This window comes from Vulpes vulpes, chromosome 4 (genome assembly GCF_048418805.1).
Source record: "Vulpes vulpes isolate BD-2025 chromosome 4, VulVul3, whole genome shotgun sequence".
Taxonomy (NCBI): Eukaryota; Metazoa; Chordata; class Mammalia; order Carnivora; family Canidae; genus Vulpes; species Vulpes vulpes.
This window is the reverse complement of record NC_132783.1, coordinates 12,460,386-12,488,256: the sequence shown is the minus strand read 5'-3', so window position 1 is coordinate 12,488,256 and position 27,871 is coordinate 12,460,386. Positions and strand designations below refer to the sequence as shown.

The following is a 27,871-nucleotide window of genomic DNA, read 5'->3' as shown; positions in this document are numbered from 1 at the left end:
GTGCACAGGCACGGGGCGGGGGCCGAGTCGTGGGGGCGGCAGGAGGGCTGTTGGTACCAGGTCGGTGCCGAGGTAAGCGCCGAGGTAAGTGCGGCAAGAGCCCAGGGCCGGCTCAGCAGATGGAGCCGCTGGTGCCGGGCCCCTGGGCGAGAGTTAGCCGGTGCGGGGATGCGGGATGTGGGAGACTAGGGTTGGGGGCCCCAGAGGGAAGGGCTTCCCCTTGACCTCAGGGCAAGGTGCTGCAGTCCCCACCCCTGGTGGGGCCCTTGGGAGTGCCTTCTGAGCGTCTTAGCACTTGTCCTTGCCCGGCCTTCAGTACCTGTTTTTCTGTTTTTAGGCTTTTTTCTTCTGGGGGCAAAAACCTGCTGAAATATTTCTTTCTGCCCCCTGTGGTGCCAATCAGAGTGTCCTCAGGAGTCATAAGTACTCAATAAATGCTTGCTGTTTGTTCCAATACACAATTTTGTCTGACAGCAGCTGTAAAAAAGTTTTGCTTTTTTAGATTCAGAATTAATCAGAAGAAGGTTTCATGAATTACTTTCATATACTAAAAATAAAAATGCCTAATACAAGGTTTAATATTTTTTGGCATTGAGCAACAGGTTTAGGCTCCCTCTGTTTGCCCTCGCTGCTGCTTCATTTCCTCCCTGAGAGCCAGGTTTGAAAAGGTTCTTGTGGAGGCACCTGGCTGACTCAGTCCATAGAGCATGTGACTTTCAATCTTGGGTTGTGAAGTTGAGCCCCACATTGGGGGTTACTTAAAATAAAATCTTGAAACATTCATCTGGAACGTTCTCTCAGACTCTTTCTGGTCTAGTGCTGCCCAATAGGATGGAAATATTCTAATCTAATGTAATGGAGAAGATTTTGTTTAATATTTTTTTTTAATTTATTTTTTATTTATTTTTTTAAATTTTTTTTTCAAAGATTTTATTTATTCATGAAAGACACAGAGAGAGAGAGGCAGAGACACAGGCAGAGGGAGAAGCAGGCTCCATTCAGGGAGCCCAACGTGGGACTCAATTCCGAGTCTCCAGGATCATATCCTGGGCCGAAGGTGGTGCTAAACCACTGAGCCATCCGGGCTGCCTGATTTTGTTTAATTTTAATTAATTAAAATGTAAATTAAAAAGTTGAATGTGGTTAGTGACGACCATTTTGGACTATGGCCTCCTCTCGTCCTTCTCAGCTAGCTATCCAGCTATCCAGGGGCTCCTAATAGCTCTAAAGGCTCTTGTATTCATCTTTTTGGGCTCCTATAACAAATACCACAGACTGGGTGGCTTAAGCAACAGATAATTTTCTTTCTTTCTTTCTTTCTTTCTTTCTTTCTTTCTTTCTTTCTTTCTTTCTTTCTTTCTTTTCTTTCTTTCTTTCTTTCTTTTTTTTTTTTCAACAGATAATTTTCTTTCTCACAGTTCTGGAAGTCTCAGATCAAGATATCAGCAAGTTTGGGGTCTTCTGAGATCTTTGTCCTTGGCCTGCCTTCTTACCGTGCCCTCATGTGGTCTTCTGAGCATGTGTATTCTTGGTGTCTTTGTGTATCTAAGTGTTCTCTTAAGGACATCAGTGAGATAAAATTAGGGTCAACCCTAATGACCTCATTTTTTTAAGAGGTTTTATTTATTTGAGAGAAAGAGCACAAGCAGGGGGAAGGGGCAAAGGGAGACGCCAACTCCCCACTGGGCAGGGAACCTGATCCCAGGACCCCAGCATCATGACCTGAGCCCAAGGCAGACAGACACTTAACCAACCAAGCCACTGAGGTGTCCCCCTGATTACCTCAGTTTAACTTAATCACCCCTTTAAAGGCTTTTGTCCAAACGAAGTCAATTCTGATATGAGGTACTAGGGGTCAGCCTTCAACAGAAGAATTTCAGGGGGACACAGTTAGGCTCATAACAGCCCTAGAAGACCAAATGTTTCATCTAAATAGGAGTTCCCACTCAGAACTCTTGTTAGAAAGGAAGGAGTGAGTACCCAGAGTACACCAAAATGTGTCCATCAAATGTCCCTTTAATGGTGTGACAACCATTTTCCTCTTCCTCTTAATGCATTCCTCTCCGCTGGCTTCCCTGAAGGAGGTGGAAGCAGAGCGATGAGGAGTCCTGGAGGGTTAAACGAGGTAGACCGCAAAGCTGGGTTCTAGCCTGCTCTAAAGCTGGTGTGGAAATCCCAGGGTAGTGGTGGAGGAAGGGAGTGACAGCTGTCAGCTGTCCTAGAAGGTAGGCAGCCCGCCCTTTTGTCATGTAGTAGGTGCAGTATAAAGCATCTGTTGGTGCCTTACGACAGTAGGTCGGCCCAGGCCTGTCGATGGCTCAGGCCTGCCCATGCGGTGACGGTGGTAGAGGACGACAGAGGCAAACCAGCGGCTCTCGCTCAGCACCCTTGGAACGCCACAGCTTATAAAAATGCATTCGTATCCGCGCCATGGGATCCCCTTTGCAGCCACAGTGAAGGCCTCTGGCACCAGCCAGCTTGTTTGTGTCGTAGCCCATCTTTCTGTGTGAGCGCGGGGTGATCTGAATGGGGTGCTTTGGGCCCTCGCAGTTGGGTGCACAGAACTGAGCCCGCTCTCAGGTGGGTCTGGGCACTTGGGAAAGGCTGCACCGCAAGGAGGGCTGGGTCTGTGCAGTGGCCACTCCCCAGCCTCTCCGGCCTGCAGCCCTGACAGGATTTTGGCAGCAGTTCCCAGCCCAATGCAGAACTTGTCCAAGTGGAGGAGAGGCAGCTACAGACGTCAGCGCGGGGCCACGCCACCGCCGCAGTCACGCCTGGGCCCTGCTGGCCTCTGGGCTGGAGTCCTTTGCTTTGTTTTCTGGCCTGATCCAGGGGAATACCAGAGTGGTATTTACAGTTGGGGCCGGATGGGTAGTTTCTGTGCCAGTGCAAGCCCTCATCCAGTTGCAGTTGGAGCTGTTGAAGCCTTTGTCCAGGTGCCCTGTGGAGGACTGGCCCCACAGCGGACGAAGTAGCATTGGGGTATTTGCTGGCTGCTTCTGTAATTGCCGGGCTCCCGGGACTGGGTGGCCCTAGTCAGTCTCTGAAGTTAATTACTGTGCCAGGGTGTGGCCCAGGGAAAAGAGCCCTTGGTTTCCTGCTTCCCAGCCCAGGATCCTGTGTCCTTAGGGGTTTTGGCAAATGTGGAAATGGGATCCACCAGCTATTGTCAGTATTTCCAAAACTTGAAGGAGATTGCATTTTTATCTTCAGTTAATCTATAGAAGCAAATTAAAACATCAAGTGTCCTTCCTTTTGGAAGGAATTTGGATTGTTCTCTCAGGTCAATTAACAGCTCTGATCATCATCCTTATACTTTTTTCTAGTAAAAATAAGATAATTAAATATTACTTAATGAGTACTGTCCATTTGACACTTTTTTTTTTCTTTTCAAAATATGGGATCTTTGGCTAAGATAAGGGAGCTGAATGTAAATGATAATTTTGGAATTTTTTGGTTATAAATGTGCTTCTCAAAGACCCAGAGGGAAATTTTTTTGAAAAGGTTTTTTGTTTCTTCTTTTTTTCTAAACAATGAGAGAAGAGTGCTGAGATACTTGAAAGTTTTTCCTGAAGTTGTGAAGCAGAGCTTCCTTTTTCTGATGAATTTCCTAAATAGCAGGGCTGTGTTGACTTCCCTGTGGGAAGGCCTCGCGTGTTGTTGAGAGTCTGGAACCAGGTACCTTTTGGGGGGGACCCTCCTTGGTGGCCTAGTTTCCACACCTGTACTGGCCCTGAAACATTTCTGTCTTCAGTTATCAGCTGAGCTCTACTCCATCACCTGTGATGATGAATGAGCAGAAAAGAGTGCTGAGCTAAATTCACACCTACTAATTTTGCATTTGGTAATTCAGGTTGATGAGTGGTAAACATAAAGTTACATGAGGACTTTTTCCAGCTTACAGATAAACAGTGAAGAGAGACCAAAATTTTAGTGTATGGAACATACTTTCTGCCTTGTACCTCTTCATGTCTCACCTCATTTAATGAGTTCCCTTAAATTTTTTGATGATTTACCTTCATTTTCTTAATTTGATTGGCTGTGCTTGGTTACCTTCATGAAAGTCTTTGGTGGTTTCTCTTTTGCGTGAAGGTTAACTCTGCTTCCACTTCTATTCCTATTTGACTATACTTTTAATTTATTCTTTTCTCCCATCAGTCGCTTCTTGTGACACTAACGGGTTGTATAAGCATTCTTGAAATGTAGGGATTTTGGTTTAAATATTGCAGAATGTGTACTAAACCCATGTGTCCTCAAGTCACACAGAGATGGCTTTGTCCCTTTTCAAACCCGACTTGTGGCTTGGCTTTGACGTTGACAGGCAGAGCAAGCATCCTCTTGGGCTTGAGCAATTAGCACAAAATGATCTAGTCCCATGGCCTAATCTGTAGCCATTGGACTTGGACGTTGGGAGGAGGACTGGGTAACTGTGAAACACTTGTGTGTCAGTTGGTTGAAAGCCCAAGTATATTTATGTTGAAACATTCCTGAGCCAGTTTTTTAAATCTATACATTAAGCTTTTGTATTTTGGAATGTGGAAGCAACTTAGACCATGGAGCTAAGTTATGCTGGGGATAGATGAGGTGTAGGGTCAGCCCTTGATAGAAACAGCAGTTACATTAGAATTTTGTCTTCTTTCTTGCAATTAAAGCAAATAGCTAATAACTACATTAAATTGGCTTACTTGCCAGTGAGAATTTCCACAGGACTGCTTGCTTTGTACAGGGCTGTCCCTAGCTTTCCAGTAATGCATAAGGTGTGTTTCAGGTCTGTGCAGTTTTGTGATACAAGCTGATCTGCTGGGCTTGATTCTCGTTGCTCCTAAGTGCCTTACTTTGTTAAGCTGGTTTAACACTACTAAAGACACCAGCATGTTACTTGGTGTCTAGAAGCAGTTTTGGAGTCCTAGGAGATTGGGTATTTGGTCATTGGTGAGGTTCTCTCAAAGTTAACATTTTGTGGTGGTGTGAACACCAGACCTTTTCAATTTCTGAACCCTACATGTGCTCCACAACCTGGCTTATCACACACATGAGTTACTACCAGTGGAGTGTGTGCAGTGTGTATTAGATTTACTCTTGAGGTTTTTCCTTATTTTAGATCTAGGGCAAGAAACATGGCTATTTTTAATTTTAAAGGAGAGTGTTTGAGATACCTGCCTACTAGGACCCGAAAGCAGGGTTCAGAATGCTCTGTGCATGAACGGGAGCCATGCTCATGACGCTGTGATCTATGAGCCTTTTATAAATTTTATTGTCACACAACAAAATTCTGTTTCAGCGGGAGTTTGAGGATATTAAAACAAGGTACTGGGACGCCTAGGTGGCTCAGCGGTTAAGTGCCGCCTTCAGCCCAGGGCGTGATCCTGGAGTCCGGGGATCCAGTCCCACTTAGGGCTCCATGCATAGAGCCTGCTTCTCCCTCTGCCTGTGTCTCTGTCTCTCTGTGTGTCTCTCATGAATTATTTATTCAATCTTCAAAAAAAAAAAAAAAACCAAGATGTTTTCTCTATTCTGAATTTGCAGTGTTTAGAGAATTGTTCTTAAACGGTGTATGTGTTCAGATTTTTTTTAAAAGATTTTTGTTTGTTTGTTTGCTTATTTATTTATTTATTTATTTATTTATTTATTTATTTATTTATTCATAGACACACAGAGAGAGAGGCAGAGACACAGGGAGAGGGAGAAGCAGGCTCCATGCAGAGCTCTATGTGGGACTTGATCCCGGGACTCCAGGATCACACCCCAGGCTGCAGGCGGCGCCAAACCGCTGCGCCACCAGGGCTGCCCGTGTGTTCAGAATTTTTAAATTCTCTTAAACTTGTCACTAGAGTGGACTTTACATAATCCTATCTTGTGTATGGGCAGTAAAGTAGTTGTAGACATCATTACCAAATTTTTAAAGTTCCCAACTCCTCTCCTGAAAGCAACAAGAAAATAAAGAATTTTACTTGTCATATTCTTAGTTTAGTTTGCCATTAAATGTTAACATTCTGAAAACAAACAAAATGCAGCACCAGGCAAGTGTAATCTTAGCGCGTGGGCTTTAAGTGGCTAGTGTATTGCTGTAGCATAAATCACTATCTCTGGGTCCTCATGGTATTTTAAAACTCTTCAGTTCTGGTTTTAATTTTTGTTTGTTTTCACCCAACATACTTCAAAAAAAAAAGTTTTGGAAAAAACATGACTTTTTATTTAATTAAAAGAGGAAGCAAATTATTTTGTTTGGATAATATTCTGGGAGTGTCTTGACCACTTGGGAGGTTCCCCGGAAAAGCGTGATTGTAGGGAGAATTGATTATATAATACTGCCAGGACTTCAGTCTGTTGCCGGTAGACTGAATATTTCTGCAGATGTCGGTGCATTCCTGTCAGGAGGCAGTATGGCCCCAACAAGCTGTCTTTAAATGCATTACTGCTTTATTTTCCATGACCTCATTTTCCCTACAGTTCAAAACCATATCATTTTTTTTTAAACCTATATTGGAGGGGTGCCCAGGTGGCTCAGTCGATCTAGCATCAGCTCATGATCTCAGGGTTGATATCTAGCCCCTCAGGATTCTGCACTCAGTGGGGAGTCTGCTTGAAGTCCCCTCACCTTTGTGCTTTGCTTATGCTCACTTTCTCTCTCTAAAATAAATAAGTACATCTTTAAAAACAAAACCAAACCTATCTTCAAATAAGTAAAATGGGTATATTCTTGGTGCCTGCACCTTCAGTTCTTGAGTTACAGTGGTGGTGACTCCTTGGTGAGCATGACTATCCTCCGCAACACTATATTTTTTTCCACTTGAATTTTTTTTTTTTTTTTTTTTTTTTTTTGGAAACCGGCTGTGTGCACAGTACCAACTTAGGTCTGCCGGATGTTGTAGTCATCAGTGCCTTGGCACCTGATAGCTCGTGACATAGTTCTTGGAAGCAAGTAAACCAGGGAGAGGAGATCACCAGCAACAAATATCTGCTGTTGGATGTGGAAGGATCCTCTGGGTCTCTGTCCAGATTCTCACCTAGTTCAGCAGCAAAGTCTAGGTTTTATACAAGTTACCTGTGTGAAGTAAGATGGAGCATTATCTTTTTCTTTACTGTTAATGGGTGGTAGGAAACCATCACTTGCTTTCTGCATATATTTCAGGTATACAGTTTGACACATTTTGCAGTGTTTATACCCATGAAATCCTAACACTCAAGGTAATCCTTCCCTCTTTTCCCTAGTCCACCTCTGATCTACTTTGTCACTATAGATTAGTTTATATCTTCCAGAGTTTTATATAAATGGGATAATGTAATATATACTTTTTTTTGTCTGGCTTCTTTCATTCCACGTAATGATGCCAACATGTTGCCTATCAATAGCTCATTCTTTCTCGTCTTTATTGCTGGGTAGTACTCCACTGTATGGATATAGCACAATTTGGGTAGTAAATTGTATGGATATCATCAAATGATTACTCGTGCAGTTTGCGGATATTTGGGTGATTACTGGCTTTTCGCTTTTACGAACATCCCTTTTGTCAGTAATAACTTAAATTTTGCCTTTTTGCCCAGTCTTTCCCTTTCTGCAAAGTGAGTTTAATAGATTACTGTTTCTCTCCTTCCTTTTGCATTAAATTAGAAGGAAGAGGAATAGACTACTTTTGAGTGGACCAGCATCCAGTATTGGATAATACTATCAGATACCAAATTTGTAGCATCTTTAGTTACCTGGTTTTATTTATTTTTAAAATATTTTATTTATTTATTCATGAGAGACACAGAGAGAGAGGCAGAGACACAGGCAGAGGGAGAAGCAGGCTCCATGCAGGGAGTCTGATGTGGGACTCGATCCTAGGACTCCAGGATCATGCCCCCGGCTGAAGGCGGCGCCAAACTGCTGAGTCACTGGGGCTGGCTGCCCCATTAGCTGGTTTTAAAAGCAAATGTGGCACAGACACCATTTTCAAGAATATAAGAACAGCCCTAGGAAAAGTTTCTAAGTGATTGCCATTACTTGGCATTGTATTGGCATTCCTGGACAATAGAGCTGTGCACTTCCTGGGAACCTTGGAAACTACCTGGGAGGAACTTTGACACATCCCCAAGAAGAGGCAAGGGTGTCACAAAAATGAGCAAATTTGGGGATACTTGGCTGGCTTAATCAGAAGGGCCTGTGACTCTTGGGTGCCTGGGTGGCTGAGGGTACTGGGATTGAGCCCCACTTCATGTTAGGCTCTTGCTTCACGGAGAGCCTGCTTCTCCCTCTCTCTCAGCCCCACCGCCCTTGTGCACACTGTCACTCTCCAATGTATGAATAAGATCTGTAAAAGAAAAAGAGTTTATGACTCTTGATCTCTGACGTGAGTTTTTTTTTTTTTTTTTTTAAGACTTTATTCATGAGGGACAGAGAGGCAGAGACACAGGCAGAGAGAGAAGTAGGGTCCGGACTGAGCACCCTGGGATCACGCCCTGAGGTGAAGGCAAATGCTCAACTGCTGAGCCACCCAGGTGTCCGATGGTGAATTTGAGCCACATATTGGGTGTAGGGATTAATTTTTTTTTTAAGATTTTATTTATTTATTCATGAGTGACAGAGGGAGAGAGAGAGAGAGAGAGAGAGAGGCAGAGACATAGGCAGAGGGAGAAGCAGGCTCCATGCAGGGAGCCTGATGTGGGACTCGATCCCGGGACTCCAGGATCACACCCTGGGCCGAAGGCAGGCGCCAAACCACTGAGCATCCAGGGATCCCCTGTAGGGATTACTTAAATAAAACTTTAAAAAATTAGCAAATTTGTTGTTTCTGTTTTAACTCTCATAGTATTTTGACTATAGAGACTCCCCTTCCCTTACTCTTACCTTGTTTTTAAAGGATAGCAATGGAATGATTTTTCTAAGATTATCTTTTTTTTATATTTTCTTTTAAAAAATATTTTATTCATTTGTGAGAGACACACACAGAGAGAGAGAGAGAGGGAGAGGCAGAGACACAGGCAGAGGAAGAAGCAGGCTCCATGCAGGGAGCCTGATGTGGGACTCGATCCCGGGACTCCAGTTTCACACCCTGGGCCAAAAGCAGGCACTAAACTGCTGAGCCACCCAGGGATCCCGATTATCTGGTTTTATAACCCTTTTCATAGTAATCAAAGGAAAGGGACCATGCCTTTTGCCCCATATCTTCTTTCCCCTCCATGAACCAACCCTTGGGCATCCTTCTGGAGTTGCTTGTGCTCCTGTGTCTCTTCTCTAAGCCTCACCAGAGGATGGCCTGCAGGACCAGAGGGTGAAAAGAGGTCTGTCTGAAGGCATGAACTACCTGCCTTCCCTTTCCAGGTTCCTGACTTAGCTTCTTCTCTCTTTTCCTTTTGACCACTGATGACCAGTTTTGGGACTTCTGCAAGTTGGGTTTGCACCCTTGTGTACCCAGAATATTTTTTCCATTGTGGGAGTGAGACATTCTTAGTCATTGGAGTTTAAAGAGACATACCTACTAGATTTTATTATTTATTTATTAGAGAGAGAGAGAGAGAGAGAGAGAGAGGCAGGCAGAGACTTAGGCAGAGGGAAAAGCAGGCTCCACACAGGAAGCTCAATGTGGACTAGATCCCGGGACCCTGGGATCACGACCTGAGCAAACGGCAGACGCCCAACCGCTGGGCCACCCAGGTGTCCCTTCAAGGAGAATTTTCTAAAATATTTATTGAATAGTATAATAGGGTCACTGTAGGAAATCTAATTCTGCTAACCTAACAGCAGTCAGTTAACCCAGTAACAGCCTTCAGAACTGGGGATCGAGGTTAGTCTTCCCTGTGAGAGAGGAGCTTGGAAATCTCCTTTAGTCTCGGTCATTGCAAATCTGATGATAGGCTTATGTGCAGAACCTATTTCCTAATGTCTTCAAGGTCTTAAGGGCGTGTTGATTCTGTGTCCCTTGTCAAGCTTCCTGTTGGAGTGGGTAATAATTTTACTGGTAGAATGGCAGTTCCCTCAGGTTTGGACTTTTATTTTGTGGAGGTTTGTTAATTTCTGGGAAGCAGTACAGTATGTATTCTGGGTAGAGGTGAGTAATTATAAAGTCCCACACCCAGTGGGGGCGGTTGTGCCAGCTATTTCAGCTCTCTGGTGCTGGTATGGTACCCACAAATTGGAGGCCACTGCAGATGACCAATAAAACAAGTGACAGGAGGCAGAGGTGGAGGTGGAGAGAAAAGAGGTTGGGATTCTGAGGTATTGGGTAGTTGCACTGAATATAACTTGGCCATTGATTGGATGTAGCCTGAGTGAGGAGAGTCTAGGATGCTAGACATCCTAGATTACTGAATTCTAGTAGAAATGGTACTGGTAGTCCTCAAAGTAGAAATAGAAGAGGCTTAAACAGGTTTGGGTGTAAGATGTTGAGGCCAGTTTTTATTGTTCTGAGTTGATCCATCTAAGGAACCCTGAGCTTAATGTCTTTAAATGTGACAGTGGATGTAGAGCTCGGCAGGGAGGGGAGTGTGGGGATCTCCTGGGCACACTGGTAATACTTGAGAGGACAGGGATGAACGGTCCCCGGGGACAGCACTTGGAGCAAGAGGGAGAAACACTGAGGTTTACAGGATGCATGGAAGACGAAGAACCACAAAGTAGTCACCAGGAAGGAGAATTGGCACCCGGGCTGAGAGAGCATCTCAAGCAGGATGGAGTTGGTGCTGCAGAGAGGTCTGAGGCCTGAGAGGAGCTCAGACATGGTGGCAATTAAGAGACACGGGTGTCCTGGTAGGGCCTCCAGATTCTGGGGCTGGCCAGTGAAAGGCTGGATAACAGAGCATTAGTTACTTGACTTATGGAAGAAAGGCACAGAAAAGAGCCCATTGGGGGATCCCTGGGTGGCGCAGTGGTTTGGCGCCTGCCTTTGGCCCGGGGCGCGATCCTGGAGACCCGCGATCGAGTCCCACGTCGGGCTCCCGGTGCATGGAGCCTGCTTCTCCCTCTGCCTGTGTCTCTGCCTCTCTCTCTCTCTGTGACTATCATAAGTAAATAAAAATTAAAAAAAAAAAAAAAAAAGAGCCCATTGGCATTTTCTTGGGAAAGGGGTGTAGGCAATTTTAAAAGTTATTTGGCCATAGCACTTAGTCTACTGTAGTCTGAGCTGCTCTATTTTTGTTTTGTGGAATCAAAACCTTTTTTTTTTTTCCCTTAGGTTTTGGGGGGTGGCATTATGATTTAACATAATGATCTAGCATTTAGAAATGTTACTGAAAACTCAGTCAAATGTTTTTCAAATCCTATCTACCAATGTGACACTTTGAACCTCTTAAGAAGTGCAGACTTACAGATGAAGGCCCCACATGCATGACGCTCTTAAAAGGCCTCTCCTCCTGTGTGCCGTACCTGGGCTGCATAGCGAGGACCCAGGGATTTTGTTAGGCCTGCTCTGGAAAGTGAGTGGCTTAAGTAAGTACTGGGAGTGGAGGAGCATCACAGCTTGGGATGCCATGGGAGATGCTGAGATGAGCCTTGCTGAATTTGGTTTAAAAACCAACCAACCAATCCTGTGGGGGCGCCTGGGTGGCTCAGTTGGTTGTCTTCCCTGGGCTCAGGTTGTGATCCTGGGACCCTGGGCTCCTTGCTCCACAGCAAGTCTGCTTCTCGCCACCTCCCCTCCCCCACCCCCTGCTCCTGCTGGCGCCTGGGTGCGCTCTCTTTCTCTCTAATAAATAAAATCTTAAAAAAAAAAACACCCACAACTATGTGAACAACAGTGATTTGTGTACTTTTAATTGTTCTCTCTGGATATTTGTCTTTAGGCCTCTCGACTACTTGGTCACAGAATTCCCGATCCCAGCACAGGAGAGGTTCGTGCTCCAGACATGAAGATCGAAAACCTTCAGAGGTATTTCCTGAATGATGGTGTGACTGTGCATGTCCTGCCCGTGTGCATGAGTACATAAGATTGGCACACACCTGGTTGGTTGATATTGATGTCTCTGCAGTCACGAGAAAGTTATCTAACTTCTTCGTGCTTAGTTTAAATTTGTAAGATGGGGATGACACAGGTGTGTTTGCCTCCTCAGATTCTTGTGAGGATTGAGTGGGTTAATACACAGACATTAATACAAACTAAGCACTTACAGGGTGCTCAGTAGTAAATGTTAGCTATTATTATTAATTATATTCTTTTTTTCCTTTTCTGTTTCATCTTCGCTGGCTCCCAACAACTTTTCCTCTGGCCAGGAGATCAGCGGGTTCGGCTGCTGCCGGTCACTGCCAGCCTCAAGTTAGTTTTGGCCATGAATTTGTGGCTTATTTGGCAACAACCCATTGTAATTCTGGGAGTTTTGTTTTGGCAATTACGTTTAAGGCTTTTTTCCCCTCCTTTTTCAATTTGTTTCTCATCTTCTATTTCCCTGCTCCCCCACATTTTGTTACCTACCTACCTACCTACCTGCCTGCCTATTATCTCTTGTCTCTTTATTTAAAATTGCTTTTAGGTGCATACCTCTGCTGGCCTTTGTTGATTAGGGGCCTCTACCAGTCCTGAGCTACATTATCTTTGACAACATTTGCCAGGCTCTCAGGATTTTATTTTATTTTATTTATTTTTATTATTTTATTTATTTTTATTTTTTTATTTTTTTAAAGATTTTGTTTATTTATTCATAGAGACACACAGAGAGAGAGAGAGAGAGAGAGGCAGAGAGGCAGAGACACAGGCAGAGGGAGAAGCAGGCCCCCTACAGGAAGCCTGACCTGGGACTCGATCCCAGGTCTCCAGGATCACACCCCAGGCTGCAGGCGGCACTAAACCGCCGCACCACCGGGGCTGCCCTCAGGATTTTAAATGATTGCAGAAAGGGCATTTTAGTTGATCACTTTTCAGGCGGGCAGGTTGCGGGAGGAGAGCCTTTGGTTCAGCCCTTGGCTTGTGCTGCCTCTTTAACGGGACGGCTTCAGAGACCACCTCTTCCTGTAGCTGCAGAGCACAGGCCTGCATCCATTCCACCAGGTATTTCTTTCCCTGAGTGTAATGGGGAGTGCTGGGTGATGCTGTGTGGGGGTATGGGGGACTTCTGGGTTGGGGAATAACATTCCCCATGCGGAAGCGTAGTATATATCTTTTAAAATCAGAAAACCATCCCAGGAGACACTTAGACATTAGCTCAAACCTTCATGGGAAGGTGGCCATATTTTTGCCTTTAGGTTTCCAGGCCTTTGTCATTTCGGAACCTGCAGGGCCTCCCTCCTTTTCTGTGCTGAGCGGCTCTGCCTGTCTTTGTTGCTTTAATTGTCTGTGCCGCCTCCCCAACCGGTGTTCTCCTGTTGACAGTGCACTTGTCTTACTTCAGGACAAGAGTACAGGGGGATTGGAGTAGGGACAGTTGGCGCCCGAGGAGGGCTGAGCAGCACCATGGCGCCAGCCTCGGCCCTCACCCGGAGGCTGATTGGTTTCTCATTTTTTTTTCTAAAGTTCTCTGAGTTTAGCTCCTAGTTCAGACTACTTTATATGTAGGTTAGCATTAATGTCAAATTCTCCCGGGGGCCGGGGAGTTCATCTAGGGCATCTGCTTCAGCTCTTGACCATCCTCCCATGAGTCTTAGTAAAGGAATGGTGGGCTGCCTTTTCTCCTCTTGTTGCTTCAGTTTGATTTTCCTTCTTTGGCATACTCTTTTTTTTTTTTTTTTTTTTTAACATATAAGACTTAATTGGAATGTGTTTTTTAACTGATTTGCTTCCTGAAGGTATAGACCTGTGATCTTTTTTTTTTTTTTTTTTCTTTAAAGAACTTTTCTCCCTGGGGGTGAGGAGGGCATGGGTGATCCAGGTCCTGGGCAGCTGGGCTGGGCGCCTGCTTCAGTGGGCTCAGTGCTGTGAGGGAGCCTGATCGTACTTGTGCTTTTGTGGATGGTGCACAGCCAGGGTACTGCTTGTTACCAGGACTTGAGAAACCAGGAGTGGCAGACTGGGAAAAATCAGCGTTGAAAAGTGGCAGGCCAGAGAAATGGCCTTTTTATTCAGACACTGCCTCAGACTTTCTTAGGGTGAAGTTTATTAAAGTGATCACCAGTCTGAAAAGCCAGCAGGAAAAACAAATATGGACCTATTAGCAGGCATATAATGTGAACTGTGCTTCACAGCTTAAGAAAGAACTCCCTGTCCTAAGAAGAGAGAGTTCAGCATTGTGACTTGTGTAAACAGAGAGCGCAGCTTACAGATGCAGGCGTGCTTTGTGCCAAATACAACTTGGGGCCAGCGCTAATGCCAGGGTCAGAGCTTCCTTGTGTAGCCCTGAGACCCTGGTGGCCCGAGGATGAGGCCCCGCTGGCAGGCAGTGCCGTGCTCTTGCCCTGCCCCAGTCGGCGGGAGCAGCTATGCGAGGCCACCTTTGGCTGGTCTCCTCTCCGCCCCTGATGAGGGGCGAGGAGCTCCCTCAGGACAGGGGTCCTTTGAGTTTTGTGGGTCTGTTTTTGGCAGGGAGAGGCGAGGGTAAAGTAGCTTGCTTCCTTCTTTCTTTTTCTCTCCTTCCCTCCTCTCCTTTCCCCACAAACACTGCTTCCCTTATAGAGGTTAATGCTGGGGAAAGGTGTGTAAACATGTTCTTTATGAGCCCCTTTTCTGACTTGACCCCGTTGGTCTGTCCTTGATTCTTTCCCATATTTGTCCAGCCTGTACTTCTGCGTGGCACCTGCCAACCAGGACCCGACTCCCCAGATACCTTGCCATGAGCCCTGGAGCCCGGGGAGGCAAGGGCTGGGTGGTGGCAGTCTGAGTATAGAAGAGGAGGCCCTGGTAGTTCTGGGTTTTGGCTTGAAGTTGTTAAATGGTTAGTGGAGTTTCATTTCTTAAAACATTTACCAAGAGAGCACCCTCGAGGGAAATACCAGCAGCCCTCTTTTGAATTGGGAGCTCATAGAGTTTCAGGGGAAGAGACTGAGGTTTCATCGCTGCTGTCAGACTTGCTGCTGGCTTGTGGAGTTGAAGTGAGGGGGTAGCGTGAGCCATTGGCACCTCCACGCCTGAGAGGCCAAGGGCGTGGCAGGCCGAGGGGTTCCTGTAATAGGTCAGCCTCGGGCTCTGCTGATACAGTGACCTTGTTACACGGCAGCTCCATGGTGACCCTGCAGCTGCCAGCACTCTGAAGAAGAATGCAAATATCAAATGTCAGTGACCCTGTCTCTCCCTCTCCAGGTGTTTAGGACGGACCTGATCACTGCTATGAAGCTGCATGACTCCTATCAGCTAAACCCAGATGAGTACTATGTGTTGGCAGATCCCTGGAGACAGGAGTGGGAGAAAGGGGTCCAGGTGCCAGTGAGCCCTGGGACCATCCCTCAGCCGGTGGCCAGGTACACGTGCCAGTCCCCACCTGCCATCGCCTTTCTGCCCTGGCAGCCGCTGTCTGAGAAGAGCAATTTGACTTAGCAGTGAAGTAATACGAGACCCCAAGTGGTCTGAAATGTGTAGAAAGACACTCTAGGTCCATAGGGTAGTGATTTTGAGGGCCATGGTCCTCCAAACTTAATATTCCAGCCATCCTGGGAAGGTGCTGCTCTCTCTTTAGAGAGTTGGGCAAATTCTGGAACACTGTGGGAGATGACTGGTGGGGGAGGGAAATTTGGATGTTTACACAACTTCTTTTTTTCCCCCATCCCCACCCCCAGTTCCTGTTCACTGTGGAGAGCAAGGGTGGGAAATAATCAGAAAGGGAGACAGAACATGAGAGACTCCTAACTCTGGGAAACGAACTGGGGGGGGGGGGTGGAAGGAGAGGAAGGCGGGGGGTGGGGGTGACTGGTGGCTGGCACTGAGGGGGGCACTTGACGGGATGAGCACTGGGTGTTATTCTGTATGTTGGCAAATTGAACACCAATAAAAAATATATTTATTGTTAAAAAAATCAAATTAATCCCCTAAAACAATTAAGTAAAAAAAAAAAATCCATCACTGTTCACCCAGCAAGGGTGGCTTCTCTGGTGTTGTAGGGCTGGGCTGGGCTCCACCTCTGGAGTAAGGCAAATGTGAGGTGGCCTGCCAGGTCACGGTTATGTGGAAGGCAAGCTTAGAGGAGCAGTGTATTTGAGGAGCTCTCCTATGGATGGACTTTGCCCAGTTGCTCTTGCCCGGCTTTCTTTGAATTTACTTAGGAAGCACCTTTCCCCTTAAGGGTCTTTTGGGTGCCGGTCCTTGATGATTTACCTCCGCGTGGAACTGAGGCCAGTTTGCTTATTTCTTCGCTGTGTTGCCCAGCTGACCTGGAGGGCTCTTCACAGGGAGAGCAGATTCGGGGTCTCTACGCTCAGCTAGTGCCTGGCGTCTCTGCTGTGCATCAGTCAGCTGCCTCCTTTGTGAACTGGACTCTTTTACCATTGCCGGTTATTGTTTGGGGGTTTCTGATAAACGTCTGCATAGATGTGTGGGCTTAAATGACCAGTCCAGATTTCTGGCTGGTGGGGTGGAATGTTTAACTGGGCTTTGCAGGATAAACACCATGTTTGCCTTAGAATCTACATCTGGGGCACAACACCAACTGTTTCAGCTTTGGCAGTCCCCATCCAGGAATTACTCGCTGAATCATTTTTTTATTTAGGAGCTCGGCACAAGAGCAGTAAATGTGATACAGCTTCCGGAGTTTCTAGGTAGCTAAAACCCTGCTCTTGGTTGAGTATGGGAGAAATAACTCCCCTGTGTTTTGCCTATTTCAGTGTCATGTAGGTAAGATCACTCTGGTGCTTACAAGGTGGTTGAAAATACTGGCACTCTTTGGACCACTTGTTGCTGCTGACATGAACTGCTGAACGTGGCGATGAGGGAGGAACTGTGGATGCGGGGGTGCTGTGATACCGGACCTTTGTCTTTAGGGAGAAGGCCCTTCATTCCAAGTTGGGAGTGATTTGATCTTGTGTGTGGTCATTTCTTCTGAGTAGGGTGTGGTGGAAGGCATCAGGGTTAACAGGTTTGGAGAGCGTGGCAGTGTAAGGAGAGGAGGGAACTTGTGTCCCTGTCCTGGGATCCTAAGTGTATGTTGGGAGAGTCCCCTCCTTGGCTAGGCCTCTCGGGGTCTTGGACTGCTTAGTAATGGACGAGGCCCACTTTATTTCTAAGATTAGTGATGCTGGGTTTGTCCCCTTGGTTGCCCAACGTTCTGCTGGGCATTGTCCTGCCCTCGTGGCTGCTCTTGGCCTCCGTGTTCTTGAGAGCCTAGTGCTAGACCTTCAGGTGGTCAGGCTGGATGGGTACAAAGTGATGTAGTCATTAGCTCTTGAAACTTGGGAGGTTAGTGTTTTGCTGTTGTGGCTAGGCCAGAGCAACTACTGTCCTAAATCAAGGCTGGTCATGCAGTATCCTGGGAAAACAATTGGAAAAAGCTGGTTTTGAGGACTCCTCGGTGTTTTCACTGGTCTGTCTTTCCATTTTGGGGTCCTTCATGAATCCTACTTAGTTTTTCTAGCAGTGGCATTAGGGTTTTTAAGCCTGTTGATCTGGTGATAGCCTGAGATTTAGGGCATTGGGAAGTGGAAGCACGTTTTGGGCCATGTGGCAGGAAGGGTAACCTGGCTGCTTTGTTTTCTTGTTAACTAGGGTCGTGTCTGAAGAGAAATCCCTCATGTTCATCAGGCCCAAGAAATACATTGTCTCGCCGGGCTCCGAGCCTCCAGAGTTGGGCTATGTTGACATCCGGACGCTGGCTGACAGTGTGTGTCGTTACGACCTCAACGACATGGATGCTGCGTGGCTGGAGCTGACGAATGAGGAATTTAAGGAGATGGGTGAGAGACCATGGGTTATATTTTATTAATAATGAGAGACCTTGGGTTATATTTTATTTTATTTATTTTTATTTTTATTTTATATTGTTTTATTAATGAAGGATGAACAGAGAAGAATTTCAGGTATATGAGTGAGTAGTAGAAGCTCCTCCTTGCCTGGTGAAGCCAGCTCCATCAGAGCTTCAGTCTCAGAGTCCTGTGGTCTTTTTCAGAGGTCAGCTTGTCTGGCTCTGGCACCCGTGTTCAGAGGGACTCCATCTGTGAGTGGCTTGTAGAGGGAGCAGTGGGATTGAAGAAAGACCTTTCCAAAGGCATGGGAGCAGGATACCCCGTCTCTGCCCCCACCTGCCCCTTTCACATGCTCCCCTCAAGGGAACTAAAGCCCAGAGATATGAAGTGACTTCTCCCAGATGACAGGAGGGCCGTCTGCTCCGCACGGTTTTGTGCTCTGGTGTTTTTTCCTGCAGTGCCGTTCAGATCCTTTCTCACTTGTGGCCTGTAACTCACAGGGAACTGCACTCCAGCCAAGTTCACCGTTTTCTTATAAACCTCTTATTTTCACCTCTGTGATTCCCTTAAGTCCTGCTCTAAACCTGGAGTGCTTTTCCCTTTTTTTACCTGTTCACCTCTGTCTTGGCTTTCTCTCCGTACACCTCCCACCCCTGACCCCCATTCTGCCCATCATGGTGTTAACGGCTTTTGGCTTCTCAGTATATCTATAGCTTGGAGCTTCTGTACCTCATTTTGCTTGTGCCTCCTGGTGTCAAGACCAGGATGGCACACAGGTTTCATCTCAGGATTGCTGAGTGCTGCCTGAGGTGTCCTGATGAACAGGACCACTGACGTCAAGTCTGGGCTTGGAGTCACAGACTGTGCGGATTACTGAGAATTTGTGCTGTGGGTCCTGGGTGGAGAGAGGCAGCAGAGGTGTTTGTTAGCAGTTTGGCACATAGTAAATATTTAAAGGATGGTAGATTTTGGGGCCCTGAGGGACAAAGACTGCTTTGATTTTTGGATCAGTCCCTGAGCCTAGTTAGTGCAGGGCCCGCCATATACTGGATGCTTGTTGTGCTGTCCTGCTGTTCACTGGCCTGTTGGATGGGAGCAGTAGTGCCCACTGAGCCAGGGGAGTTGTTCCTTTCTCCCTATTTGATCATTCAGCTTATTTGGACAAAGTACATTGCCTTCCTCCTGGTCCCTGCTTTTAGGTAGTAATGGCCAGGATATTAGCAAGCCAGGAAGTGGTTTTACACAATCTGCATAAGTTTTCAGAGCTCTCTTGGAACTGAACACCCGTTCAGTTCGAGCTTCAAAGATTAAAGTTCTGCTTTGTAGGAGCTCTGTAAAGGTCAGCATAAAATGCACTTGACTGGCGAGGTGTCCTGTCTGAAGGCATGGGGCGCAGCCACAGACACTGAGCGCCTGGTGGATGGTGTAAGTAATGAGTTCCAGGCTAGCTCACCAGATTGAAAGGTAGCGTGGGATACTTTGGCAAGATGACCATGCGGTTGTGTAACATAAATTGAACATATGCTTTTAGATGTTTGTTTTAGTTTTTTTTTTTTTTTTTAAGATTTTATTTATTTATTTATGAGAGACAGAGAGGCAGGGACACAGGCCGAAAGAGAAGCAGGCTCCGTGCGAGGAGCCCAATGTAGTATTCGATCCTGGGACTCCGGGATTACGCCCTGGGCCGAAGGCAGATGCTCAGCTGCTGAGCCACCCAGGCGTCCCAGTTTTTACTGGTCTTTGTAATGGTAGAAGTTAATTATAGGGCGTAGGATTGTATTTTCATAGCAAGTGTTGGTTTCAAAACTGGTAGGAGGAATTGAGATATAAGTCCCTGCCTGGCCATGCAGTGGAGTATCTTATCAGTAAATAGCATGTGCGATAGGTAGGTGGCTTTTTTGAATATGTGCTTAGAGCTTATCACAGTCAGCTCTGATGTGTTCTCCAGATTTTTAAAAACATGAAGTGTTAATTTGATGGTTTTATATTTATCAGAGTACATAAAAGTTATTGGCTCTAATGACCTTTGTATTGTTCCTTGCCACTTACATGTTCTGTTAGAATATTTTTATAACCTGTTTTTTCTCTCTGCATGAGCATTTTCGTTGTAGGAAGTTTGGAATATATCCCACAAACGGAAGAAAATAAAAGTCTTATCTCACCATTACTGTAACCACGATAACCACTTGAAATTTATTTTTGATCATTCTTGCATAAGAATGCATTTTATTTGATTCACAATGAGCTGTTTCTTTTGCTTTAGACATTCCTTGTGTTTCTGTCTTTCATGTGTCTGATTAACTATGCATCTCAACTTTGTAAATTCAGAGGGTGAGGAGGGATAAACCAGTTAAAAACATTTGTGTACTCACAGTGAAATCTGTTCTCAGAGCAACATTTTTAAGCAGCAAGAAAGGAATGTTTTTTAGAAGACACCCAAACCATAATATATGGTCATGGTGTTTTGTTTTGTTTTGTTTTTAAAGATTTTATTTATTTGAGAGAGGGAGAGGGAGAAGCAGACTCCCTGCTGAGCTGGGGGCCCCACTTGGGGCTTTATCCCAGGGTCCTGACGCTTAACCAGCTGAGCCGTCCGGGTGTCCTATATTGAACTCACTTACATGTTGTTGTGTATAATGTGATGAAATGACCGTTTAACAGTACATATATTTAATATCCTTAAACCCTTTTGGGATTTATCTTTTGCTTTTCGACTTCTGATACTCCCATCTAAAGTGCCTGATCATAAGAAACAAAGTGTTGCATGGAAGACTTTTTCTGCCTTTTAATTTGAAGAGCCTTCCTTGGAACAGTCTGCAAGGCAGGCATTCAATAGAAAATGTTTGGGACACACAGGATAGGTTTACGTATAAGATTATTTATACATTGAAAATACAGATAGACTAATACTGTCTTACTGTAATATTTACTTTTTTAATAAGTAGTTTGTTCCTTTTTTTTTTTTTTAAGATTTTATTTATTCATGAGAGATAGAGATAGAGAGAGAGAGAGAGAGAGAGGCAGAGAGAGAAGCAGGCTCCATGCAGGGAGCCCGACATGGGACTTGATCCTGGGTCTCCAGGATCATACCCTGTGCTGTAGGCTGCTAAACTGCTGAGCCACCAGGGCTGCCCTGAAATATTTATTAATAGGGTCTTATTAAAATGTTTTTGTGGCACTTTTCCTTCAGGAATGCCTGAATTAGATGAATACACCATGGAAAGGGTCCTGGAGGAATTTGAGCAGCGGTGCTATGACAATATGAATCATGCTATAGAGACTGAGGAAGGCCTGGGGATCGAATATGATGAAGATGTTGTCTGTGATGTGTGCCAGTCACCTGACGGTGAGGACGGCAATGAGATGGTGTTCTGTGACAAATGCAACATCTGTGTGCACCAGGTATGTGGGCAGTAAGGCTCCAGGACGAAGCCACTCGGGGTGTAAGTGCACCTGCTGCCAAGTAGGCCAGAGGTCTTCCTACAGATGGGGTCTGTTTTCCTGCTCTCCTAAGTGAGTTAAGGAAGTGGGTCCTATGAACGAAATCTTTTTGTTCCTAATAGGTTCTTAGAGTATTTGAAGTATTTCTTACTACTTGTTACAACTGGAAGTATAGGCTGCTCTGTGGAAATCTTCCCTCACATAATGTTTTTAATTCTATCCATAGAAGTAAGGTTTACTTAATCTGTGAGCCGCCCTGCCCTGGCTTTCACACCTGAGTTTAGATGTTAACACTGTGGTGGGAGGGGTGAGGCAGGTGGAGGGCAGTTTCTACAAGGTGGTTAGTTTGCTGTATTAGTGTGTGCCATAACCCACAAACTGGGTGAACTAAAACTACAGGCGTTTATTATTTTGCAGTTCTGATGACTAGAAATCTGGAATCACGGGGTGTTGGCAGGGCCCGTCCCCTCAGAAACCTGTAGAGGAATCCTTCCTTGACTCTGTCTGGCTTCTGGTGATTTGCTCACAATTGTCGTGCTCTTTGGTTTGTGGCTGCACAGTTCTAGTCTCTGCCTTTGTTGTCACGTGTGTCCTACTGTGTCTGTGTCTTCACGCATGGCCATCTTACAAGGACACCCGACTCTAGTAGGACACTATCCTTAACTGATTCCATCTGTTCAGGACCCTGTTTCCAGATAAGGTCACATTCTGAGGGACTGTGGTTAGGGCTGCCTATCTCTAGGGGACACACAGTCCAACCAGGAACATTTTAAATGTGTTCCTATATAAACCGTGATGTTAAAGAAGAGTGAGGAGGCTCCTTTTCTTAAATGTTATTTCATGTCCTGTCTGATGCCCACTGGCACTTGGTGGTTGCTTGCCAATCCACAGAAAGGTAAATCCTTCAGGTTCAGTAAGGATGGGCCCTGGGTGATTTTTAAAAGCTCGTGACAGTCTCTCTTCTCTGTTTATTCCTTAATGCAGTAATGAAGTAATTTGGATTTCTGTGGGGACACGTGTCCCTATATGCTTCTTAGGGTTTTATTTTTTATTTATTTATTTATTTATTATTTATTTTTTTAAAAGACTTTATTTATTTATGAGAGACCCACACAGAGAGAGGCAGAGACACAGGCAGAGGGAGAAGCGGGCTCCATGCAGGGAGCCCGACATGGGACTCAGTCCTGGGTCTCCAGGATCACATCCTGGGCCGAAGGCGGCGCCAAACCGCTGAGCCACCGGGGCTGCCCTATTTTTTATTTTTTTAAAGATTTTATCTATGCATGAGAGAGACAGAGATAGGGAGCCTGATGTGGGACTTGGTCCTGGGACCCCAGGATTACGCTGGAGCGGAAGGCAGGTGCCCAGTGCTGAGCCACCCAGGCATCCCACTATTAGGGTTTTAAAAGGCTGTCATTCATCTGTTGATGTGGAGATTTAAAACAAACTTAGAGACTTAATTTGTCTTCCTGCTGGGCTTCCCCTCTGCCTGAGGACATCAGGATGAGCTGACACAAGGCTGCTGGTGACAAGGGGACATGAGGCTGCAGTCTCTTGCTGTAGTCGTGTTGAAGGCTACCTATTGGCTCTAGATTTTCAGATTATCTGGGAAGTTTGCTTGGATAATGGAATTTCTGAAGTGATTGTATGTCAAGATCACCGTGACCACCAGTGTCACTGGTTTGTTGCTAATAATTCCCTTCCTGGATGAAGCTTCAAGTCTTTTTTGTGCTATTTTCCTTACTTATTTTTCTCTCCCTGAGAATTTTGTTTGAAAACACTGGTTCTACTTGAAAACCAGTTGAACACCTGTCTTATAAATGGGCTCCCTGATGCGAAGGTGAGCTGGCTGTTCAGGGTCCCAGTGCGGTTTGGTCACAATAGTTGGAGTAGGGACTTGGGACCCTGGGCGCCCACCCCACACTGTGCCCAGTTTTCAGCCGTGCTGCGTTGTTCTCGTGCCTTCACGTTTATTACTTCATCTTCCTTTTGAGATGCTCTTGAGGCTTCCCTTGAATGCCTACTGTATTTAATCTTTTCATTTAATGTAGACTTGATTGTCCAGTAAAAAAAAGGTTTTCTTCAAATGTGACTTTTTCTAGAATGCCTGCTACAGATGTTTTTAGAACTTGAAACCTTACTAGCACTTCTCAGCTCTGTTAGAAGTTGTTTTTCCAGTAAGTCTGTGTTGAGAGTGGCTTCCTCGGGCCCTGACCCAGGGCTCCTCCGCTCCAGTCTTGGTGTTACTTGACTTCACCCCTCTCTCTCACTGTGGTTTCCTTTCTGCGTCCTGGATATTCAGATTGCAGAGGGGCTGGGTTTTTCCTGTCTGGAGGATTGGAGCTATGTTACTGTGTCTCTAGACTTCCTGACTTCTGGGTCATTTAAGGATAAAGTTCTGAATGATTTGGTGGTTTTTTTTTTTTTTTTTTTAAGGCTTCTGAATGTGCTCCTGGAACCATCCTGGTTTTGTGTCTTCACTATTTAACATTTGCCTTCTCTATTTTTGAGCCATCTTAATGACTTTAGCGGTGAGATCCTTGATTTCGGCCGTTGACGGTGTCTTGGGTAATTTTGCCATCTCCTGCAAATCAGGCTTTGTTGTAAATATTGGCTGAAGAGCCCAGATTCTCTGTCCACAAGGTCTCCTCTTTCTGTGCCTGTTGCACTCACTTGGGAGAGTGATGGGGTCTAGTGAGGGGATTTCGCGTAGTTGGGGGGAACGTGGGTGCCCCTTCTTCCTTCTGAGCCAGGCCATCTCGTTGAACAGCTCTCAGAGACTCAGCTGCTTTGTGTGTTTTTCCCTCACATTGTATCCTACTCACATTGGTCAATCAGAGAAGGAATAGCTTCCCCCACTTAGCCTTCCTTGTGGAGTGTTTTGAGAATTTACTGCCCAATATTTAGGAACCTGGTGTAGATAGGTGTCTGTAGCAGTACTGCACAGCAAATATTTTGTGAACCTGTTTGTCCTCTAGGAGTGTTCAGGCCCACCCTCTGGTAAATGTGGTAAATATGTGTTTATCCCCGAAGATGCCACATGCCTTCCTGGCTGCTACTGTGAGGCTGCCTGGCATTTTTCCTGAAGGGAGAGGGTCTCCAGCTAGGTGGACATGGGGGTACCTCTATTCTATTTTGATAAAATCTTTCTAGGTATTTTTAAAGTTAATAGATATGTAGGGAAAGAAATGAATCTTTTCTTCTTTCTGTGTTTTCCTTGGGGGCTGTGTTGTGGCTTCACAGGCCTGTTACGGAATCCTCAAGGTCCCGGAGGGCAGTTGGCTGTGCCGGACATGTGCCCTGGGGGTTCAGCCAAAGTGTTTGCTGTGTCCCAAGAAAGGCGGAGCGATGAAGCCTACCCGCAGTGGCACCAAGTGGGTCCATGTCAGCTGTGCTCTGTGGATCCCTGAGGTAGGTGTGGTTTTTAATAGTAGCTTAGCTCAGGCGGTACTCCTGGCTTTGAGCTGGGGGTGAGGATAGGGAGCCGTTTGTAAATATGGGGTACTATAGCTGATGAATAAAAAGACACATTTTTTAAAAAAGATTTTATTTATTCATGGAGAAACAGAGGCAGAGACACAGAGGGAGAAGCAGGTTCCCTGCAGGTAGTCTGATGTGGGACTCGATCCCGATCCCAGGACCCCAGATCATGATCTGAGCCAAAGGCAGACATTCAACCACTGAGCCACCCAGGTGCCCCAAAAGACACCTTTTAATGGCGGTCTTTTTTCTTTCCTCTCTGACCCCCTAAATTGAATACTGAGTGAACTATCATCTTGTCATGGTATATAGGTTTGTGGGAATGTTTCCTGGAAGCAGCGGTGAGCTGGACTCTGGGTTGTGTTCACTTGAGAAATGTGTCCCTGCTCACCCTTGCACCGAGACACGCTCCCAGGAGTGGGGCTGGGTGCTATTCTGGCTTCCCCAGGGATTGCCGCTAAATCCCGGGGCCTGTGAGCTGTCCAGGTAGCACGAGGATGGTTAAAGAATCACTGCTTTAGGTCACATTTTTTTGTGTGTGTGTGTGGGTTTTTTTTTTTTTTTTATTAAAATTCTTAGCTTCAACCTTTTTAATTTCAGGTCTGGTCTAATTTATTTCAAGTCCCAGACCTTCACTAATTTAATTTGTATGGCTCAGTATGAGAATATCACTTGTGATTGAAATTTCAGCATTTTTTGGTGTGTGATTTTGGTGCATTTTTCCTCTTGAAGAAAATGATCTGGAACTGATTTGGATTGGAGTTTCATGACTTGGGTTTTGGTAGCACCGGATCTTCTGGTTCAGGGATCCAGGCTGAATGCAGACCGGCTACCTTATTTATCTTGGTAGTTTTCCACTTTGAATGTAGTAATCTTTTCTGACTGAAGAGAATGGTTTTCTTCACTGAGGGTCATACTAAAATTAGCATATATTACTCCATTGTTCACAAACTATTTTAAATATATTTAAGAAGGGTTTTCAGTCTTGATCACCTCCTTGTGGGCAGGGGTGTATTAGATTGCATTGTGCTCATGCAGACCCATCTTGCTGTCAGACACTCGGGTGAGAAGTGACTGTTCCTGGTTATCTGCATGTTTACAAACAGGTTGGGTATGTCAGATGACCACCCTGGCCCGGTGCATGGAGGCCAGAGCCTGGGGACTGGGCTCTGGGTTCTCCGCGGTTGCTGGTCCAGAGCTGGCCCCTGCACTGTCCCCGTGCTTGGAAGTAGGGGTTTTGCTCTCCTAGGAGAGGCTACTGTCTGGTAGGAGGTCTGTAGGCGAATAGAAGATCTTTGGGTTTCTACTGCCCCTGCTCAGCTCTTGTTTGCCTGATGGCCTCTGCCACCCTGTCTTGTTATTCCTTGGGTCTCTAGGTGAGCATTGGCAGCCCTGAGAAGATGGAACCCATCACGAAGGTGTCTCACATCCCCAGCAGTCGGTGGGCGCTGGTGTGTAGCCTCTGCAACGAGAAGTTTGGGGCCTCCATACAGGTAATGCATTTAGTCATAATGGCATCATTTTCCTTTGTGCTTGGGGGCTGGACGAAGGAGGGCTCTGGGAACCGTCCATGCATTTGGGGATGGGTCTAGAAGCCAGAGAGCAGGACAGGGTTCTCACCACTCTTGTGAGGCTGCCGAGGAACGGCTCCAGCCCAGTGCAGACACCTTTCCCTGGCGGGTCGTGTCCACTGTAACCAGAACACCTGCTGTAACAATCACAGAGCAGCTCAGAAGTGCACCTGAGCTGTAAGGCAGTTCCGCTTTGTCTCCGGTTTCTCCCCTTCTGCCCTAAGCCCAGCATTGCAGCTCTTCACAGGCAGACGCCTTCAGGGAAGAACCAGTCTTGACCATGGAGCGTTGGCCACCCTCCCACTGGTACTTGGAGGGCCGGTGGCGGGCCCTCCTGACGTGCCTCCTGACACTGGTTTAGGTGCGCTCACAGGGCGTGAGAGGCCTTCCCTGCTCTCTGTTCAGATCGACTCAGTGTGCCTCTGTTTTTGTGGTTGGTAGAAGAGATTCCTTGAAGCCCCAGCTGGGTAAAGGGCCCCCCGCAAGGTGCTGCAGCGAGTGTTTGCAGAAGCGGTTATCCGAACCCAGGTTGGATATCTGATTCGTCTTGGCATCTGTCACGTGTGGGGACCGGAGTGGGGTGGGGGAAACGGTTTTGTTAAAACGGCCTGCGTTTTCCGTGTCCACACACCGACAGGTGTCAAGAATCCTTAGGTAGACAGAATTATGGTGGGAATGTAAATGACATGCTGGTTTTTCAGGTTTTGTAAAAGGTTAATTTCCAGGCTTCCCGTTATCAGCGTGTAGAGTCATGACTTAAGACACCGAGATGCTGTTTCCTTCACCAGGGATTTCAGGTGCTGTTTGTGGTGGACACTGGCCCTAGAGATGGAGTCCAGCTCTTTGTCTGGGTGGGGGGCGGGGCGCTCCCAGCTCAGGGCCACAGGCTGGTCCTCGGTCTCCATAACACATCCTAAGAGCAGAGGCACGGTTTGCCTCCGTCTCCTCTCTCGACGCAGAAAACACAACGGATCCGCACAGATACAAACTGCCAGGCTTAGGTTTTAAGGAAATGACCTCACTGGGCAAAGTCATTTTGTATTTTGGCTGATAAGTTCTTCTTTCAGTTGAGTTAGCCCCTGGCTGGAGGTTTTAAAAGTTTTCATTTTGTAAGCCTGGTATTTCTACTTTTCTTCATTATCACCTCCACTGGGGTTCTGGAATCCAAAATGTAACAGAGATGGAGAGGGTGAGGCTTGAGATTGCTGGTGGGATTTGGCTGCGGACCTAAAAAACAGTGCGGGGCTTTTTGCATGTGAATAGAATCGGTTTAAAACTAAAACGTGGCAAAACCCTCCGGTCTTTATGGGAGAGAATGGAAGAGACACTGTTTAAAAACCTCAGAGTAAAACCCAAGCGTTAGGGCCCTGCAAGCGCGTCTGTGTGCCGACCTGCCCGGTGAGCACTTGCTGAGCACTTGTGGGACCGCAGCCGAGGGAAGTAGAAGGTCCTGCCTTCCCTGCTGCCGCGGCCTGAGTACCCCGTCCTGCTCCGGCACCTGCTCCGGCACCTGCTCCGGCACCGACGGCGAGAGGTGGGCGCATGGGATCTTGGTTTCTCCTTTGAAGAGAGGACGATAAAATGACTTTCTTGCTGCCGCTGAGCTCTTTTTTCCCAGAGCATTAATTTGAGGGAGAAAAGGCCAAGTTAG

The 27,871-nt window shown here is 46.2% G+C and overlaps 1 protein-coding gene across 12 annotated transcripts in view; it reads left to right on the top strand.

Moving 5' to 3' along the window:
• JADE1 (jade family PHD finger 1) overlaps nucleotides 1-27,871 on the top strand; it is a 61,722-nt gene that overhangs the window by 20,147 nt on the left and 13,704 nt on the right. For 8 of the 12 annotated variants that reach the window (XM_072755261.1, XM_026014300.2, XM_026014299.2 and 5 more), the window contains exons 3-8: nucleotides 11,761-11,846; nucleotides 15,141-15,298; nucleotides 17,532-17,719; nucleotides 20,919-21,130; nucleotides 24,413-24,580; nucleotides 26,026-26,142. In XM_072755261.1, coding sequence (XP_072611362.1) covers nucleotides 11,761-11,846; nucleotides 15,141-15,298; nucleotides 17,532-17,719; nucleotides 20,919-21,130; nucleotides 24,413-24,580; nucleotides 26,026-26,142 — 929 coding nt within the window. Of the gene's footprint in view, nucleotides 1-11,760; nucleotides 11,847-12,187; nucleotides 12,231-15,140; nucleotides 15,299-17,531; nucleotides 17,720-20,918; nucleotides 21,131-24,412; nucleotides 24,581-26,025; nucleotides 26,143-27,871 lie in introns of all 12 variants that reach the window. The other 4 variants (XM_072755256.1, XM_072755259.1, XM_072755258.1 and 1 more) reach the window with 1 other exon arrangement.